We start from the raw sequence: 20000 nt of genomic DNA, 5'->3' as shown, positions 1-20000 counted from the left end.
CAGCTTCACCTCGATCTGATTTACTGTGATCCTACACACACACACACACACACACACACACACACAGAAAGAGCTTGTTAGATATAATATGGAATAAATATATAAACTCACGGCTAGTCGTAAAGCTGCTACAGTAATCCTGTATCTGAGGCTGGAAGGTGGACTGCAGCGTCAGGATCAAGTCCTTAAACTCATTTACAATCACTGACTTACACTGAATGTTTTTCTCCATGAATACGTATTTAACTATTCTTAATTCTCTTCATGTTTGTTTCTCTCTGGCGTTCTGATTCCAGGAGAATCTGTGTATGTTGGAGTTTCTATCCAATCACATTTCAGCGTCACATCACATGAACGTCTGCAGTAAGTACAGTCCAGTCCAGTCCAGACGCTTGCAGGTAAATTACACGCTGTTTCAAACTGTTGCTGTAACCATTCAGATTTCTAGTTAGTGACACTGAGGTCCTCTAACAGGCGTCCAATAACGTCAGCATTTACACGTCGTTTGATTGGACGGGTCGCAAACCGCATCTGTATCAAACTGCACAATCTCACTTCTCTTCTGTGGATTCGTTAGCTGTGTTTTTGCAGATGCACTTAAAAGAACATTTAGAAGATGCACTTTATAAAAACTGGACATTGTGATGAAAAGTCACCAAAACAGCTGTTTTGTGATTTTTTTTTATTAACCATTTATACTTTTTTTGCATTTTCGTTTTCTCACGTGTACGAGGTGATATCAAAAAGGTTGAAGACTAGTTTTGTAACACACCAACAGATGGCAGTATAAGGCTGCACACACAATCACAGGGAGCACCGAACTTCATAAATCAGCATGCCAAAAGACATCGTCCTGTTCTGACCACGTGCGTTACCCCGTCTGCTAATCTGACCACGTGCGTTACCCCGTCTGCTAATCTGACCACGTGCGTTACCCCGTCTGCTAATCTGACCACGTGCGTTACCCCGTCTGCTAATCTGACCACGTGCGTTACCCCGTCTGATAATCTGACCACGTGCGTTACCCTGTCTGATAATCTGACCACGTGCGTTACCCTGTCTGATAATCTGACCACGTGCGTTACCCCGTTTGCTAATCTGACCACGTGCGTTACCCCGTTTGCTAATCTGACCACGTGCGTTACCCTGTCTGATAATCTGACCACGTGCGTTACCCCGTCTGCTAATCTGACCACGTGCGTTACCCCGTTTGCTAATCTGACCACGTGACTTACCCCGTCTGCTAATCTGACCACGTGCGTTACCCTGTCTGATAATCTGACCACGTGCGTTACCCTGTCTGATAATCTGACCACGTGCGTTACCCTGTCTGATAATCTGACCACGTGCGTTACCCCGTCTGCACCCCATCACCAAGTTCTAACGATAAGAATATCTGGTTTATAGCTGGATTCGTTTCTCTTATATCATTAATATTTGTGTATTTATGTTTGTCGATTAAGATAGAATTGTGTGTGTGTGTGTGTGTGTGTGTGTGTGTGTGCGCGTGTGTGTGCGTGTGTGTGTGAGTAAACACCCGGGACTGATGGCCTCCTCAGGAACACTGATGTAATTCTGATTCGGCACGGCCATGTGTGACTCCACAAAGTCGGCTTGTTTGCGAGTGTCCATCACCAACACACTCAGGTTTGGGTCCTTCATCATCTTGTACAGCTGCTGAGCATTGATACCTCCACTCAGGGGCGCTAGAGAGAGAGAGAGAGAGAGAGAGAGAGAGAGAGAGGGTGGGTTAAGGCATCACAGGCTTTCCTTAAACTCACAAACTCACACACTCACACACACACACACACACACACACACACACACACACACACACACACACACACACACACACACTGCTGACCTGATGAGTTCACACTCTTGGTCTCGCTCTGTTCTTTAGCCTGTGTATGGATATAAACACAGAGTAAACCACACCTTCCCAGATTAATTATTCAGGTTAAAGCTGACCTTTGACCCTTTATACCTTTTTGCTGTCCTTTCTGTTCTCCAGGGCTTTGTCCTTTTCCACTTTCTGTTCTCGTCTCTCCTTCTCCTCTCTCCTGTCTCTCTCCTCCAGCTTCTTCCGCACTTCATCCTCTTCGTACCTGCAGTGTGAGGGGACAGGTGAGGAATAAGGTGAGGGGACAGGTGAGGTATTAGGTGAGGGGACAGGTGAGGGGACAGGTGAGGAATAAGGTGAGGGGACAGGTGAGGTATTAGGTGAGGTATTAGGTGAGGGGACAGGTGAGGTATTAGGTGAGGGGACAGGTGAGGTATTTGGTGAGGGGACAGGTGAGGTGAGAGAGGGTCCTGTACCTGTGTTTCAGACTTGCAGAAAGTTTCTCCGCCTCCTCGATGGCCTTCTTAAAGCTCAGTGGTCCGAGCATGGACATGAAGAAGTCCTGCAGCATGAAAATGAAATGTACATACTACATCAGGACAGTAGCTGGAGGTGTGTTTTTATTACAGTGTTGTTTTTTGTGTACATCAGCTGAAGGTCATATACACATATGAATATTAATGAGAGTGAAGTACGCAGCAGCAGCTGCGTCCATCCAGCAGGACAGGAATTAAAAAGCCGGCAGTATCTACAGAGTGCTGCAGTAATGGATAAAAGCTGTAAATAATAGATAAAGGTTATAAAACTGAAAGCTGCATGGCTGATCATTTCAGCAATTTCATTTCAGCCCATTTGCAGGCAAACAGCTGCCTGTCTGGATGAAGGAACAGCTGATGATCTGGTCAAAATAGAAAAGCTGACTGGCTGATCATTTGGTTGAGATTAAATGTAATTGTCTGATCATTGGATCAAAATTTGATCTGTTCAGCTGATCACCGGCTTAAAAACAAACCTGTTCGGCTGATTGTTTTGTCAAGACCAATTTTGTTCAGCTGATCATTTTGGACGAAATCAACACTGATCAACTGATCATTTTATCCAAGACACAAGTTCATTAGTTGATCTTTTCGAGTTTAAATTAAAGCTGTCCGGCTGATCAATTAGTCTGGAGGAATAAACTGTTCACCGGAACATTCTGTCCCAGACGAAAGCTGTGAGGCTGATCATTTTGGTCCAGGAAAAGCTGCTCAGCTGATCATTTAGGTCTAATTGAATGCTGTTTAGTCAATCACCTGGCCCACACAAAAGCTGTTCTGCAGATAATTTTGCCCCAGTTGAAAAACTGTTCGGATGATCGGTTTGTCCTAGAAGAAAGCTGTTCGGCTGATCGGTTTGTCCTAGACTAAAGCTGTTCGGTTTGTCCTAGACGAAAGATGTTTAGCTGATCAGTTTGTCTAGACAAAAGCTATTAGGCTGTTCAGTTTATCCTAGACGAAAGCTGTTCGGCTGATCGGTTTGTCCAAGACGAAAGCTGTTCGGCTGATCTGTTTGTCCTAGACGAAAGCTGTTCGGCTGATATGTTTGTCCTAGATGAAAACTGTTCCGTTGATTTTATTTTATTTTTTTGTCCTAGACGAAAGCTGTTCAGCTGATTGTTGGTCCTACATGAAAGCTGTTTGGCTGATCGGTTTGTCCTAGACAAAATATGTTCGGCTGATCGGTTTGTCCTACACGAAAGCTGTTCGGCTGATCGGTTTGTCCTAGACGAAAGCTGTTCGGCTGATTTTTTTGTCCTAGACGAAAGATGTTTGGCTGATCGGTTTGTCCTAGACGAAAGCTGTTTGGCTTGTTGTTGTTTTTTTGTCCTAGACGAAAGCTGTTCGTCTGATCAGTTTGTCCTACACAAAAGCTGTTCGGCTGATCGGTTTGTCCTAGACGAAGGATGTTCGGCTGATCGGTTTGTCCTACACGAAAGCTGTTTGGGTGATCGGTTTGTCCTAGACGAAAGCTGTTTGGGTGATCCTTTTTTGTCCTAGACGAAAGCTGTTCGGCTGATCGGTTTGTCCTACACGAAAGCTGTTCGGCTGATCAGTTTGTCCTTCACGAAAGCTGTTCGGCTGATCGGTTTGTCCTACACGAAAGCTGTTCGGCTGATCGGTTTGTCCTAGACGAAAGCTGTTCGGCTGATCGGTTTGTCATAGACTAAAGCTGTTCGGCTGATCGGTTTGTCATAGACTAAAGCTGTTCGGCTGATCGGTTTGTCCTAGACTAACGCTGTTCGGCTGATCGGTTTGTCCTAGACGAAAGCTGTTCGGCTGATTTTTTTTTTTTCGTCCTAGACTAAAGCTGTTCGGCTGATCGGTTTGTCCTAGCCGAAAGCTGTTCGGCTGATCGGTTTGTCCTAGCCGAAAGCTGTTCGGCTGATCGGTTTGTCCTAGACGAAAGCTGTACGACAGATTTTTTTTCTCCTAAACGTAAGTAATTTTATAACACTGATCTCTTTGTTGACTGAAAAAGTGAACAGTTTCATTCAACCAAACCTTGAAACAAACGTCAAACTTTCTGAATGAGAAATTCTGAATATTAACATCATTGTTCGCTTCTGAAGTTGTTGCTTATTCAATAATAAAGTTATGTCACACATGTAACACTGGAGCTTTAGTGGAAAACACTGTACACTTTCAAACTTATACAGATAAAAATAAATCTACACTACACCATGAGAAATAGATTTTCTCTACACTTCCTCATTGTGGACTCTGCACAGGCTGGAATCATCTCCCACCTGCTGCTGTCTGAAGTCCGGCCGCTTCTTAATGAGGTCATACACCGTCAGGTACTTCATATAGAGGACGTAGGCTTTCTCCTCATCTCGGTCCAGACGGCACTCTTCTGCTGCCTTAAAGAGCTTACACGCACTCTGAACATAGCTGAAACACACACACACACACACACACACACACACACACAGAGAGAGTGAGGTATAACGGACATTTGGTCGATAACGTCATGTTTAATGGTAACTGTTGATAGGGTTAGTTTCTCGTGTGTGTCTCAGTGAATTTCTATCTGAAACGTGTGTTTTCCACAAACACTGAGCAGTAAAAATCAGCCCATGTAATAAATCCCGTGACGTGGTGAGATGATCGTTTTATAGCGTCTTCATTTCTCTCAAACAAAACCAAAAAGTTCAAACAGAGAACAGTGAAAAACAGACCAGAGAGGTGCTGGGTCTGGTACTGAGGTTCTAGCAGAGGTACCGACTACAGAGATGGTCATGTGACCTATTAATCAATCATGTGACCCATAAATCAAGGCACAAGTGAACGGTGTGAACGTGGTCTGTAAAGGCTGTTCTAACAGATGAGATTAAATCTGTTCTGCTGATCATGATGGTCAGGACCACAGCTGTATAGCTTCCACAAAGTACACTCCTCAGTGAAGAACAGCTCATCTTACTGTCTGGTGCTGGCTTTGTCCAGTTTAATCTCAGCTTTTTTATTCAGATCTCCCAGTGAGGTGGAGAGGTACAGCTCCTTCGCTCCTGTAGCCACCACAGGCATCTTCAGGCTCCTGCGTTATACCTCAGCTCAGAGCAACAAAGATCTGACCATCAGCTTCCATCACATTCTCACCAGAGCTGCAGGGGAACAAGAGCACACACTTACACCTCAATCCACCTCCACCTACACCAACACCAACACCAACACACACACACACACACACACACACACACACACACACACACACACACACACACAGACAGACAGATCCAGATGTGCTGTAAGGAACCCCCTCATTGCCCTGTCAGTAGCACCTCAGTGCACATGTACACACTGGATCAGGTAGTAAAGGTTTTTAGATGTTGGTGTTTGTCCTCAGACCTTCTGAAGTCTCTCAGATCCCAACGATCCTCCACGTAAATAATCCGGAAGTGTCCGTGTAAACACACCGCTCCACAGCCAGCTAGCACGCTAGGCTAACTCACACAGTCTCTGTAGTGTTAAAGGTGTAATAATTCACTCAGATACTCACTGAACTGTATATTATGATGTAAATCAGAGATCCCTGTACATGTACACAACACTGCTAACGGCTAACGGCTAACTGCTACAGCTGATTCCGGGAACTAGGTTTTTTTTTTTGCCCACTAACTAAACTCCGCCCCCGAGCGCTCTGATTGGCAGGTTTTGGGTCACAGTCACGCGCCCAGGGTGCTGGCGAACGCATTTCGTCACCCAGTCCGCCATATTGGAAAGGACTGACCTCATTCTGTGCCGTCATTCAATCTGAGAGATACCAAGAGCGCTTTACATTATTACACACTGCAGCACCAAACCTACATCTACTGACAATCCATCCATCCATCCATTCATCCATTTATCACCTCCTACATCACTGACAATCCCTCCATCCATCCATCCATTCATCCATGTATCACCTTCTACATCTACTGACAATCCATCCATCCATTCATCCATTCATCCATTCATCCATGTATCACCTTCTACATCTACTGACAATCCATCCATCCATTCATCCATTTATCACCTCCTACATCACTGACAATCCCTCCATCCATCCATCCATCCATCCATCCATCCATCCATCCATCCATCCATCTATCCATGTATCACCTTCTACATCACTGACAATCACTCCATCCATCTATCCATGTATCACCTTCTACATCACTGACAATCACTCCATCCATTCATCCATGTATCACCATCTACATCTACTGACAATCCATCCATCCATTCATCCATTTATCACCTCCTACATCACTGACAATCCCTCCATCCATCTATCCATCCATCCATCCATCCATCCATCCATCCATCCATCCATTTAGTACCTTCTACATCTACTGACAATCCATCCATCTATCCATCCATCCATTTATCACCTCCTACATCACTGACAATCCATCCATCCATCCATCCATCCATCCATCCATCCATCCATCCATTCATCTATCCATCCATCCATCCATCCATCCATCCATCCATCCATCCATCCATCCATCTATCCATGTATCACCTTCTACATCACTGACAATCACTCCATCCATTCATCCATGTATCACCTTCTACATCTACTGACAATCCATCCATCCATCCATTTATCACCTCCTACATCACTGACAATCCCTCCATCCATCCATCCATCCATCCATCCATCCATCCATCCATCCATCCATCCATCCATCCATCCATTTAGTACCTTCTACATCTACTGACAATCCATCCATCTATCCATCCATCCATTTATCACCTCATACATCACTGACAATCCATCCATCCATTTATCATCTCCTACATCACTGACAATCCATCCATCCATCCATCCATCCATTCATCCATCCATCCATCCATCCATCCATCCATCCATCCATCCATCCATCCATCTATCCATGTATCACCTTCTACATCACTGACAATCACTCCATCCAATTATCCATGTATCACCTTCTACATCTACTGACAATCCATCCAGCCATTCATCCATTTATCACCTCCTACATCACTGACAATCCCTCCATCCATCCTTCCATCCATCCATCCATCCATCCATCCATCCATCCATCCATCCATCTATCCATTTAGTACCTTCTACATCTACTGACAATCCATCCATCTATCCATCCATCCATTTATCACCTCCTACATCACTGACAATCCATCCATCCATTTATCACCTCCTACATCACTGACAATCCATCCATCCATTTATCATCTCCTACATCACTGACAATCCATCCATCCATCCATCCATCCATCCATCCATCCATCCATTCATCCATCCATCCATCCATCCATCCATCCATCCATCCATCCATCCATCTATCCATGTATCACCTTCTACATCACTGACAATCACTCCATCCAATTATCCATGTATCACCTTCTACATCTACTGACAATCCATCCAGCCATTCATCCATTTATCACCTCCGACATCACTGACAATCCCTCCATCCATCCATCCATCCATCCATCCATCCATCCATCCATCCATCCATCCATCCATCTATCCATCCATCCATCCATCCATCCATCTATCCATTTAGTACCTTCTACATCTACTGACAATCCATCCATCTATCCATCCATCCATCCATTTATCACCTCCTACATCACTGACAATCCATCCATCCATTTATCACCTCCTTATAGACCCCCAGGGGCCCGACTCTGATTTTCTCATAGAATTTGCAGATTTCATCAGAAATGTAGCTCCTTCTTTACACAAAGCATTAATTATTGGTGACTTTAATATTGATTTTGATCATCAGGAAAACTCCTTAAGAGCAGCAGTTGTGTCCATTCTAGATTCAGTAGAATTAATCAGAATGTTATAGGAGCCACTAATAGTGGAGACACACTCTTGATAATAATCTTCGATAATCTTCCTGAAATTACGATATTAATTAGATCTCCGTCTGACTACACAGAGCTCGACTGGGCCACTGAATACCTACGTTACACTCTAGATGATGGAGCTCCACTTAAGACCAAAATGATCAGGGATTAAAAATCATCACAGTGGTATAATGACCATACACACACCTTAAAACAGACCACTCAGAAATTAGAACGTAATTGGAGTCAAACAAAATGAACAATATTTCAAACAGCATGGAAGGAGAATCTCCTGAGTTCTAGAAAATCTCTTAGTGCTGCTGATCAGCATATTTCTCCTCTCTCAGAAAATAACAAGCAGAATCCGAGATTTTTATTCTGTACTGCAGCAACATAACCAGGGAATAAAAGCACTGCACTCACATGCACACCATCAATAGGTAGAAATGATTTCATCAACTTTTTAATAATAAAATTAAAAACATCAGAAAAATCCAGAGGATTAAAATAAATCCAGACTATTTTATAAATAACCCTGTAGACAGCAGTGTCATTATAACAGACTATCAATTACAAAGCTTCACTCCTATTCAAGAAAACAACTTCATTTCATTTATTTCCTCATCAAAATCATCAACCTGCATCTGGAAACATGGGATTCACTTCCACTGCTATGCTGATGATCCACAGCTGTAGATTTCAGCAAACCAGAAGAGCGAGAGAGATCAGATTAACAATGTTGAGGAGTGTGTAAAGGACATTAGACAGTAGATGCTTGATAACTCAGGACTACATCAATATTAACAATTGTATATTATGTGCAGAATAACAAAACACTTTAATAATGATGTTAAACACAAATGACATTTTTATGTAGTTTTATTTCTTATAAACAGTTTGATTAGCAGTAGTGGTAATAGTGATACTAAAATGAATAAATGCTCAGGATAGTTTTATAGTAATGCCACAATATAAATACACAAACACATTTAAAATAAGAATAATAAAAAAACAACAATAATAATAACATAATAATAATAATAACATAATAATAATAATAATAATAATAATAATAATAATAACAACAACATAATAATAATAATAATAATAATAATATAATAAAAATAATTGAATATAATAATAATAATAATAATAATAATAATAATAATAATAATAATAATAATATAATAAAAATAATTGAATATAATAATAATAATAATAATAATAATAATAATAATAATAATTGAATATAATAATGATAATAATAATAATAATAATAATAATAATAATAATATAATAATAATTGAATATAATAATAATAATAATAATAATAATAATAATAAAATAATAATAATAATAATAATAACAACAATATAATAATAATAATAATAATAATAATAATAATAATATAATAAAAATAATTGAATATAATAATAATAATAATAATAATAATAATAATAATAATAAAAAACGCAGTTATAGCCGGGATTTTTGTTGTTGTTTAGCGCCACCGAGTGGCAAAACTATGCATTTTTTCCACGTCCACTAAGTTTGGTAGATATCTCATTCTGTTCATGAGTTATAGCGGTTTTTATTATTATCAATGTGACCCTTTAAATAGTGAGATGTTTTTTTTTTATATGATTATTGATAGTCACTGTCCAGCAAACTGTCCTGCACTGAGTTGGTTCCGATCAGATGAAAAATTTTAGACTAGTTTACAAAAGTAAGTTTTTAACATAATTGAGAAGAATTAATGCAGGATTTGATGGACAGCAGTGGACCTTCACACAAAACCGCTCAGCCTCAAATCATCAATCAAATGATATGAACATTTAGTGTATGTTTGAAAATTACTCTCAAAATCATTTACCGATTGAATTTAAACTTCGTAGAGCAAATAAGTCAATATGCATTTTCTTAGTTTTGACCCAACGATTCTAAACATCTGAAGGTTTGGAGTCTAGTATGGAGGTTCTGTGTGTTTGGGTCAGAAATGTGTGAAATGAAGTTTTTTGGACTATAGCGCCCCCTTTGGCCAAATGAGTTTATACATCTCCCCAAATTGAGCTCCACCAACTGGCCAAGTTTAAACTCTCAAGATCTTACGGTTTAGTCTGCACGAGCAGCTCAGGGCGGAATAATAATAATAATAATAATAATAATAATAATAATAATAATAATAATAATAATAATAATAATTTCATGCTCGAACCAGTAATAAGACGCTCCGATATCAGAGTCCGCCATGACACCTTGTATCACTCCGCGGAAGCCCTTGTTTTCTTAAATAAATATTAACTTGAATGATGTTATAAGGAGTTTATGTTTGCTGTTTTATATTCCACAGATGTTTATTTTACTCTGATCTCAGTCTCGGTCAGAAACCCCCCCCGATAGACCGGAGTGAAGTGTTAAAAGCAGAGCGCGGAGCAGTGTAGCCCTCCGCGCGTGGGGAGGTAAAGTAGTGCGCGGACTGAGGGGAATGGGGTGTTCGGTTCAGTGTTTCAGCTGCTGCGGATCAGAAAGCAAATAAACTCAGAGATTCTGGGAGAAGATCCACAATATAACCCGCGTCACCCCTTTTCTGCAGGTCAGTGGGTGTGTGTAGTGTGTGTACAGTGCGCGCGCGCGTGTGTGTGTGTGTGTGTGTTTGAGCTCGCGCTACACCGGATGTGGAAGTTGATGTGTTTGGTGGTTAAAGATATTTCCACTTCCCCCGGAAACAGGCCTGCGCGCGCCCCGTTTCCTGTTCACTACTGTACCGTACACTCTCTCCGTCTAACCGGGACAACACACACACACACACACACACACACACACACACACTTCTTTATTCTTATATAAACACTTCACACTCCGGTACACGATTCGGATTTAAGGCGCGAGAGGAACCGGAGGCATAGCCTAGCCTAGCTTAGCCTAGCTTCAGTACATTAGCAACATGCTAACTGGCGCTACATGTGTTGGCCGAAACCGGTGTCGATTTTATTTTTAATGTGTAAAAGTGAATATAAATATATATTATAATAAAGTAGATTATAGTGAATAGAACGGCTAAGTGACTCGCTAGCATAGCTGAACTAGCATAGCTGAACTAGCATGTAGTTTATTTACCCGAAAACTAAAAACTGGACACGTGACAGGACGTTGCGCCGACTGTGTTATTCTGTTCACGAAATTTGTTTTCTAATAAAAACTACAAATCACAACGTGTGTGTGTGCGTCAAAAGTATTCGGACACCTGTGCATTTTGCTTCGTGTTTTTTGTTTTTGTTTTTTGTTTTACATTTCATTCCGCGATTATTCCCCATTTGCTGTTGAACATCTGTTCTTATTTACAAACTGTGTTTTTTTTTTATCCATTTAGACTTACATTTCATATCACAGAACATCCCTGAAAGCTTTTATCTTGTCGCAGCTCCCCAAACTAAACGTGCTGCAGAGAAAACCTGGATTTAACCTGCAGTTTAATGATCAGTAAATGATGCAGTACTGAATAAACACCTGTTACACTGAACTACTGTAACTGTGGACACGGAGAAGATGTTCCTCTAGAGTTTATAGAGATTTGTGGAGAGTCGTAAGGGTGAAGGGTAAAAGAGAAGTCAGGTACTGCTGTAGGTCAGAAGGTGAGAAGGTCTGGGGTGCAGTCAGTGTTCACATTCACCCAATAGAGATCTTCTACTCCAACATCCCCATGGAAAGCAGATCTTCAGGGAGCTGGCGCTGTGCACAGGGGCAGTGTGATAGTTTATATACACAGTAGATTAAAGTAGAAAAAGAAAGTGAGAGTGTAGTGTTTGAGTGAGGTGGATCCCTCTCTCTCTCTCTCTCTATCTCTCTCTCTCTCTCTCTCTCTCTCTCTCTCTCTCTCTCTCTCTCTCTCTCTCTCTCTCTCTCTCTCTCGCTCGTCTCTCTCTCTCTCTCTCTCTCTCTCTCTCTCTCTCTCTCTCTCTCTCTATAGCAGATCTGTGTACATTCATACACTTATATTCCATGTTTTTCTTCAGGTCCTGAATGTATATTTATATAATGAATAGATAATGTACTGTCAAAAATATATGGACACCCGAAGGTCACTATAGTTCACCAGAATAAAAAAATAAATGTGTGTGTGTGCAACAGGAAGTATAACACACACGTTTAAGTGGATAGAAGACACACACTGCTGTAACTGTGTGTGTGTGTGTGTGTGTGTGTGTGTGTGTGTGTGTGTGTGTGTGTGTGTGTGTGTGTGTGTAGATGTCTCTGGTGGATCTGGGGAAGAAGTTGCTGGAGGCGGCTCGCTCTGGACAGGATGACGAGGTTCGGATCCTTATGGCCAACGGGGCTCCGTTCACCACAGACTGGGTTAGTGATGAAATCTTCATCATCATCATCATCGTCATCGTCATCGTCATCGTCATCGTTTTCATCATCACTTAGGTCAAATTCCAATCATGTCTCTATGATGTCACTAAGCACTTTTGGACCAATCACATACGACGATTAGAAGATGACAACAAGCCATACTCTACCAGTCTGACTCACCATTTATTAACTACCTGAGATACCTTCACCACCATGTAGCAGCCCCTAGTAACCACCTGAGATACCTTCACCACCATGTAGCAGCCCCTAGTAACCACCTGAGATACCTTCACCACCATGTAGCAGCCCCTAGTAACCACCTGAGATACCTTCACCACCATGTAGCAGCCCCTAGTAACCACCTGAGATACCTTCACCACCATGTAGCAGCCCCTAGTAACCACCTGAGATACCTTCACCACCATGTAGCAGCCCCTAGTAACCACCTGAGATACCTTCACCACCATGTAGCAGTCCCTAGTAACCACCTGAGATACCTTCACCACCATGTAGCAGCCCCTAGTAACTACCTGAGATACCTTCACCACCATGTAGCAGCCCCTAGTAACTACCTGAGATACCTTCACCAACATGTAGCAGCCCCTAGTAACCACCTGAGATACCTTCACCACCATGTAGCAGCCCCTAGTAACCACCTGAGATACCTTCACCACCATGTAGCAGCCCCTAGTAACTACCTGAGATACCTTCACCAACATGTAGCAGCCCCTAGTAACCACCTGAGATACCTTCACCACCATGTAGCAGCCCCTAGTAACTACCTGAGATACCTTCACCACCATGTAGCAGCCCCTAGTAACCACCTGAGATACCTTCACCACCATGTAGCAGCCCCTAGTAACCACCTGAGATACCTTCACCACCATGTAGCAGCCCCTAGTAACTACCTGAGATACCTTCACCACCATGTAGCAGCCCCTAGTAACCACCTGAGATACCTTCACCACCATGTAGCAGCCCCTAGTAACCACCTGAGATACCTTCACCACCATGTAGCAGCCCCTAGTAACCACCTGAGATACCTTCACCACCACCATGTAGCAGCCCCCTAGTAACCACCTGAGATACCTTCACCACCACCATGTAGCAGCCCCTAGTAACCACCTGAGATACCTTCACCACCACCATGTAGTAGCCGTTTATTAACCACCTCAGACAACTTCAACACCCCTAGTTACCTGAGGTACCTGAGGTATCATTGTCCCACATAGTAACTGCCTGACATACAATTGCAACACCATCTAGCGATCCTTAAGTAAGAACCTGAGATACTATTGCAACCCCCAGGTGGTCAGTGATACCTAGCAACCGTTAGAGATAACATAGTGACCACATAGCAACCCCAGGGTATTACTTACAGTACATATGTTATATATTCTTAGTGATATTTGTCTGTTATTAACGTGTGTGTGTGTGTGTGTGTGTGTGTGTAGCTGGGCACCTCGCCGCTCCACCTCTCGGCTCAGTACGGTCACTACTCCACCACTGAAGTGCTCCTGCGTGCCGGCGTCAGCAGAGACGCTCGCACCAAAGTGGACCGAACGCCTCTGCACATGGCAGCCTCAGAAGGCCACGCCTCCATCGTAGAGGTGTTGCTGCAGGTAAAGGGGCGGGGCCTACATGTGTAAAGAGGGCAGTTTTATTGTTATACAATAGGAGTGGTGCAAAATTAATAGTTTCTTTAACAAACTCGTTACATTGTGATCGACTATTTACCTTTGTTGTTAACCTCACACACACACACACACACACACACACACACACACACACACACACACACACACACACACACACACACACACAGCTTGATGGACTCAGATGAAGACTAATTGCACCTTTAATCCTATTGTATATGTGGCAGAGTATGATCGGGTTGTTGTTTTGTGTGTGTGTGTGTGTGTGTGTGTGTGTGTGTGTGTGTGTGTGTGTGTGTGTGTGTGTGTGTGTGTTAGTTAGTTAGTTAGTTAGTGTATATGTGCCTCACATGACATCAGAGCAGCTTTGATGTTTATGCATTTGTCTGTTTTAGAGAGCAGCAATTTCGCCATTACAGAATAAACCACTTCCTATGCTTTCATCCTCACTGACTGGCGAACAGTGACTGCATTGTGTGTGTGTGTGTGTGTGTGTGTGTGTGTGTGTGTGTGTGTGTGTGTGTGTGTGTGTGTGTAGCACGGTGCCGACGTGAACGCTAAGGACATGTTGAAGATGACGGCTCTGCACTGGGCTGTTGAACATGGACACGGTGAGGTGGTGGCGCTGCTGCTGAGGTTCGGTGCTGATGTTCACGCCCAGAGCAAATTCGGCAAAACGGCGCTCGATATCGCGCTCGACAACAACAACGAGGACCTGGCAGAAATCCTACAGGTATCAGACCAACACACGCCTGAAATACCACCACCTCCACCCAACACCCTCCTCCTGCAAAAACACCACCACCCAACACCCTCCTCCTGCAAAAACACCACCACCACAACAACCACCACCAAACACCCTCCTCCTTCAAAAACACCACCACCCAACACCCTCCTCCTGCAAAAACACCACCACCCAACACTCTCCTCCTGCAAAATTACCACCACCCAACACCCTCCTCCTGCAAAAACACCACCACCACAACAACCACCACCAAACAACCTCCTCCTTCAAAAACACCACCACCCAACACCCTCCTCCTGCAAAAAACACCACCACCCAACACCCTCCTGCAAAAACACCACCACCACAACAACCACCACCCAACACCCTCCTCCTGCAAAAACACCACCACTCAACACTCTCCTCCTGCAAAAACACCACCACCACAACAACCACCACCCACCACCCTCCTCCTGCAAAAACACCACCACCCAACACCCTCCTCCTGCAAAAACACCACCACCACAACAACCACCACCCTCCTCCTGCAAAAACACCACCACCAAACACCTTCCTCCTGCAAAACACCACCACCCAACACCCTCCTCCTGCAAAAACACCTCCACCAAACACCTTCCTCCTGCAAAAACACCACCACCCAACACCCTCCTCCTGCAAAAACACCACCACCAAACACTCTCCTCCTGCAAAAAAAACCACCACCCAACACCCTCCTCCTGCAAAAATACCACCACCACAACAACCACCACCCACCACCCTCCTCCTGCAAGAACACCACCACTCAACACTCTCCTCCTGCAAAAACACCACCACCCAACACCCTCCTCCTGCAAAAATACCACCACCACAACAACCACCACCCACCACCCTCCTCCTGCAAGAACACCACCACTCAACACTCTCCTCCTGCAAAAACACCACCACCCAACACCCTCCTCCTGCAAAAACACCACCACAACAACCACCACCCACCACCCTCCTCCTGCAAAAACACCACCACCAAACACCTTCCTCCTGCAAAACACCACCACCCAACACCCTCCTCCTGCAAAAACACCTCCACCAAACACCCTCCTCCTGCAAACACACCTCCACCAAACACCCTCCTCCTGCAAACACACCTCCACCAAACACCCTCCTCCTGCAAACACACCTCCACCAAACACCCTCCTCCTGCAAACACACCTCCACCAAACACCCTCCTCCTGCAAAAACACCTCTACCCAACACCCTCCTCCTGCAAAAACACCACCACCCAACACCCTCCCCCTGCAAAAACACCACCACCAAACACCCTCCTCCTGCAAAAACACCACCACAACAACCACCACCCACCACCCTCCTCCTGCAAAAACACCACCACCAAACACCTTCCTCCTGCAAAACACCACCACCCAACACCCTCCTCCTGCAAAAACACCTCCACCAAACACCCTCCTCCTGCAAACACACCTCCACCAAACACCCTCCTCCTGCAAACACACCTCCACCAAACACCCTCCTCCTGCAAACACACCTCCACCAAACACCCTCCTCCTGCAAAAACACCTCTACCCAACACCCTCCTCCTGCAAAAACACCACCACCCAACACCCTCCCCCTGCAAAAACACCACCACCCAACACCCTCCTCCTGCAAAAACACCACCACCCAACACCCTCCTCCTGCAGAAACACCACCACCCAACACCCTCCTCCTGCAAAAACACCACCACCCAACACTCTTCTCCTGCAAAAACACCACCACCCAACACCCTCCTCCTGCAAAAACACCACCCTCCTCCTGCAAAAACACCACCACCAAACACCTTCCTCCTGCAAAACACCACCACCCAACACCCTCCTCCTGCAAAAACACCACCACCAAACACCCTCCTCCTGCAAACACACCTCCACCAAACACCCTCCTCCTGCAAAAACACCTCTACCCAACACCCTCCTCCTGCAAAAACACCTCTACCCAACACCCTCCTCCTGCAAAAACACCACCACCAAACACCCTCCTCCTGCAAAAACACCACCACTTAGCACTCTCCTCCTGCAAAAACACCACCACCCAACACCCTCCTCCTGCAAAAACACCACCACCCAACACCCTCCTCCTGCAAAAACACCACCACTCAACACTCTCCTCCTGCAAAAACACCACCACCCAACACCCTCCTCCTGCAAAAACACCACCCTCCTCCTGCAAAAACACCACCACCAAACACCTTCCTCCTGCAAAACACCACCACCCAACACCCTCCTCCTGCAAAAACACCTCCACCAAACACCTTCCTCCTGCAAAAACACCACCACCAAACACCCTCCTCCTGCAAACACACCTCCACCAAACACTCTCCTCCTGCAAAAACACCTCTACCCAACACCCTCCCCCTGCAAAAACACCACCACCCAACACCCTCCCCCTGCAAAAACACCACCACCCAACACCCTCCCCCTGCAAAAACACCACCACCAAACACCCTCCTCCTGCAAAAACACCACCACTCAGCACTCTCCTTCTGCAAAAACACCACCACTCTACACTCTCCTCCTGCAAAAACACCACCACTCAACACTCTCCTCCTGCAAAAACACCACCACCCAACACTCTCCCCCTGCAAACACACCTCCACCAAACACCCTCCTCCTGCAAAAACACCACCACCCAACACCCTCCTCCTGCAAAAACACCACCACCCAACACCCTCCCCCTGCAAAAACACCACCACCAAACACCCTCCTCCTGCAAAAACACCACCACTTAGCACTCTCCTCCTGCAAAAACACCACCACCCAACACCCTCCTCCTGCAAAAACACCACCACCCAACACCCTCCTCCTGCAAAAACACCACCACCACAACAACCACCACCCACCACCCTCCTCCTGCAAAAACACCACCACCCAACACCCTCCTCCTGCAAAAACACCACCACCACAACAACCACCACCCTCCTCCTGCAAAAACACCACCACCAAACACCTTCCTCCTGCAAAACACCACCACCCAACACCCTCCTCCTGCAAAAACACCTCCACCAAACACCCTCCTCCTGCAAAAACACCACCACCAAACACCCTCCTCCTGCAAAAACACCTCTACCCAACACCCTCCTCCTGCAAAAACACCTCCACCCAACACCCTTCTCCTGCAAAAACACAACCACCAAAACCACAAAAAATACTAGTCCAAACACACAAACTCTGCCTGATATACCACCTCAACTGCCCAAAAACCCTTCTAGTACAACCACCTAGACCAGGGATGGGCAAACTTTTTGACTCACGCGCCACAATGGGTTCTAAAATTTGACAGAGGGGCCGGGCCAGGAGATATACATACATATACATATATATAATGTGTGTGTGTGTTACATTAGATTTGGCCTGTAACATGTAGCAGAGCATGAATATGCAAGGCTCATTATACAAATTGTTTTTCAAATGCATTAATTAAATGAATAATTAATTTATTAAATTTCAGTTGAATAAACACAGAAGAAAAACACAAGTTCAGTTTCAGTAGGAACAGTGTTGTTGATCTTATTTTGCCAGTTCATCAAATTCTGTAGGAAGTTTTGTTGTGGCAGTTCTCAGGATAGATCCGAGCTGTTGGTCAGTTAACCTGGATCTGTGAGGGGCTTTGTTGATGTTCATGATGCTGAATGTCTGCTCACATACGTAGGTCGAACTAAACAAAGGTTTGGAAACATGGCTTCGTTTAGTGAAGCATAAAAGTAATTCAGTTTAAGAGAGCTGAACTTCTCCTTTAAGATGGAGTCAGACTGAAGATTGATCAGTTCCAATTGCACTTCTTGTGGTTTGGTTTCTGGGACAGGGGACAGGACACCAGATGAAAAGTGCAAAGTGATGGCTGATATTGTACTCTTTGAAAACCGTGACAGTTTCTTGTCAAATTAGGCATTCAGCCTTTAATCAGACTTCAGCAAAATACTAAAAATACTTTGTTGTCCACTCCGTATTAAACACTCGGCGCTCACTATCCACCTTTCTTTTCTTTGATAAGATCATTTTTGCAGAAGTGCTCATAAGAGAAGAAGAGAGTAATACACGCGAACAAGGTCAATGTAGCTGAAGTGCGACATCTTTAGGGGAAACATGGGCATTACAGGGGGAAGGTAAATTGAACAATGTTCACCCGTACCTATTTTAATAGAATTTGGTCACATTCGGCGGGCCGGATTAATAAACCCGTGTGTGGCCCGCGGGCCGTAGTTTGCCCATGTCTTACCTAGACTCTGCCTTAAATACCACTGCAACTGCTTAGCAACACCCCAGTACCAACAAAACCATGTAGAAACACCTTAGCAACCATCTGAGATACTTTCCTAAAACCCTGGTACTCCATAGTAACCACTTGACTTGATCACAATTCCAACCACCAAGAAACTCCATAGTACCTACCTGTGGTAGCTTTGCAACCACCCAACAACCTCCCGGTAAGTAACACAGATACAATTGCACATATTAATCACAAATAGCATTCCAGCCCCATAATTACCTCCTGAGATACCATCACAACCACAGGAAGCCAACACGATTAGCACATAGCACAGTGATTCCATCAGGGCAGTGTGTAAGTGGTGTGGTGATAGTAGCATGGTCAGGAGGTTCTCTGCTGTGGTGGTAACAGTGTGAAGATGTAAGATGTGGTTAATTATGGTGTTGTGATGCAGGTGGCCATGCAGAACCAGATCAACACAAACCCAGAGAGTCCCGACATGCTGACCATACACACTGCCTCACCTCAGTTTATCATCGGACCAGGGGGCGTGGTCAACCTCACCGGCCTCATCTCACCATCTAACACTGGTAAACCCGCAGGTATACACACACACACACACACACACACACACCTTGTCTCAACATGTAACAGTGCTAAACCTGCAGCTATACACACACACACACACACACACACACACACACACACACACACACACACACACACACACACACACACACACACACACACAGAGACCTTGTCTCACCATCTAACAGTGCTAAACCTGCAGGTATACACACACACACACA

At 44.4% G+C, this 20000-nt stretch overlaps 2 protein-coding genes across 12 annotated transcripts in view; one reads left to right on the top strand and one right to left on the bottom strand.

Annotated features, from left to right (window-relative positions):
• Positions 1 to 6021, bottom strand: part of usp8 (ubiquitin specific peptidase 8) — a 20457-nt gene extending 14436 nt beyond the window's left edge. For 3 of the 7 annotated variants that reach the window (XR_014535342.1, XR_014535343.1, XM_083552226.1), the window contains exons 1-8: positions 5728 to 6021; positions 5303 to 5483; positions 4629 to 4773; positions 2320 to 2405; positions 1988 to 2108; positions 1865 to 1904; positions 1538 to 1706; positions 1 to 31 (exon numbers count right to left, since the gene is read on the bottom strand). The exon at positions 1 to 31 is cut by the window's left edge and continues 132 nt beyond it. Coding sequence is in view for 5 of the 7 variants with exons in the window: in XM_083552226.1 (XP_083408352.1) it covers positions 1 to 31; positions 1538 to 1706; positions 1865 to 1904; positions 1988 to 2108; positions 2320 to 2405; positions 4629 to 4773; positions 5303 to 5406 (696 nt within the window). In the remaining 2 variants the exon portion in view is untranslated. Of the gene's footprint in view, positions 32 to 1537; positions 1707 to 1864; positions 1905 to 1987; positions 2109 to 2319; positions 2406 to 4628; positions 4774 to 5302; positions 5514 to 5660 lie in introns of all 7 variants that reach the window. The other 4 variants (XM_083552228.1, XM_083552230.1, XM_083552227.1 and 1 more) reach the window with 4 other exon arrangements.
• A 4283-nt stretch (positions 6022 to 10304) lies between these two features.
• Positions 10305 to 20000, top strand: part of gabpb1 (GA binding protein transcription factor subunit beta 1) — a 15969-nt gene continuing 6273 nt past the window's right edge. The window contains exons 1-5 of one of the 5 annotated variants that reach the window (XM_083552475.1): positions 10305 to 10801; positions 12454 to 12561; positions 14016 to 14183; positions 14755 to 14949; positions 19646 to 19781. In XM_083552475.1, the coding sequence (XP_083408601.1) occupies positions 12454 to 12561; positions 14016 to 14183; positions 14755 to 14949; positions 19646 to 19781 (607 nt within the window). In that variant the 5' untranslated portion in view covers positions 10305 to 10801. Of the gene's footprint in view, positions 10802 to 11503; positions 11841 to 12453; positions 12562 to 14015; positions 14184 to 14754; positions 14950 to 19645; positions 19794 to 20000 lie in introns of those variants that run through there. The other 4 variants (XM_083552476.1, XM_083552477.1, XM_083552478.1 and 1 more) reach the window with 4 other exon arrangements.

This window comes from Silurus aristotelis (assembly GCF_946808225.1).
Source record: "Silurus aristotelis genome assembly, chromosome: 10".
In the NCBI taxonomy this organism is placed as follows: domain Eukaryota; kingdom Metazoa; phylum Chordata; class Actinopteri; order Siluriformes; family Siluridae; genus Silurus; species Silurus aristotelis.
Note: the sequence above shows the minus strand (reverse complement) of the source record. Positions and strands in the feature narration are given on the sequence as shown.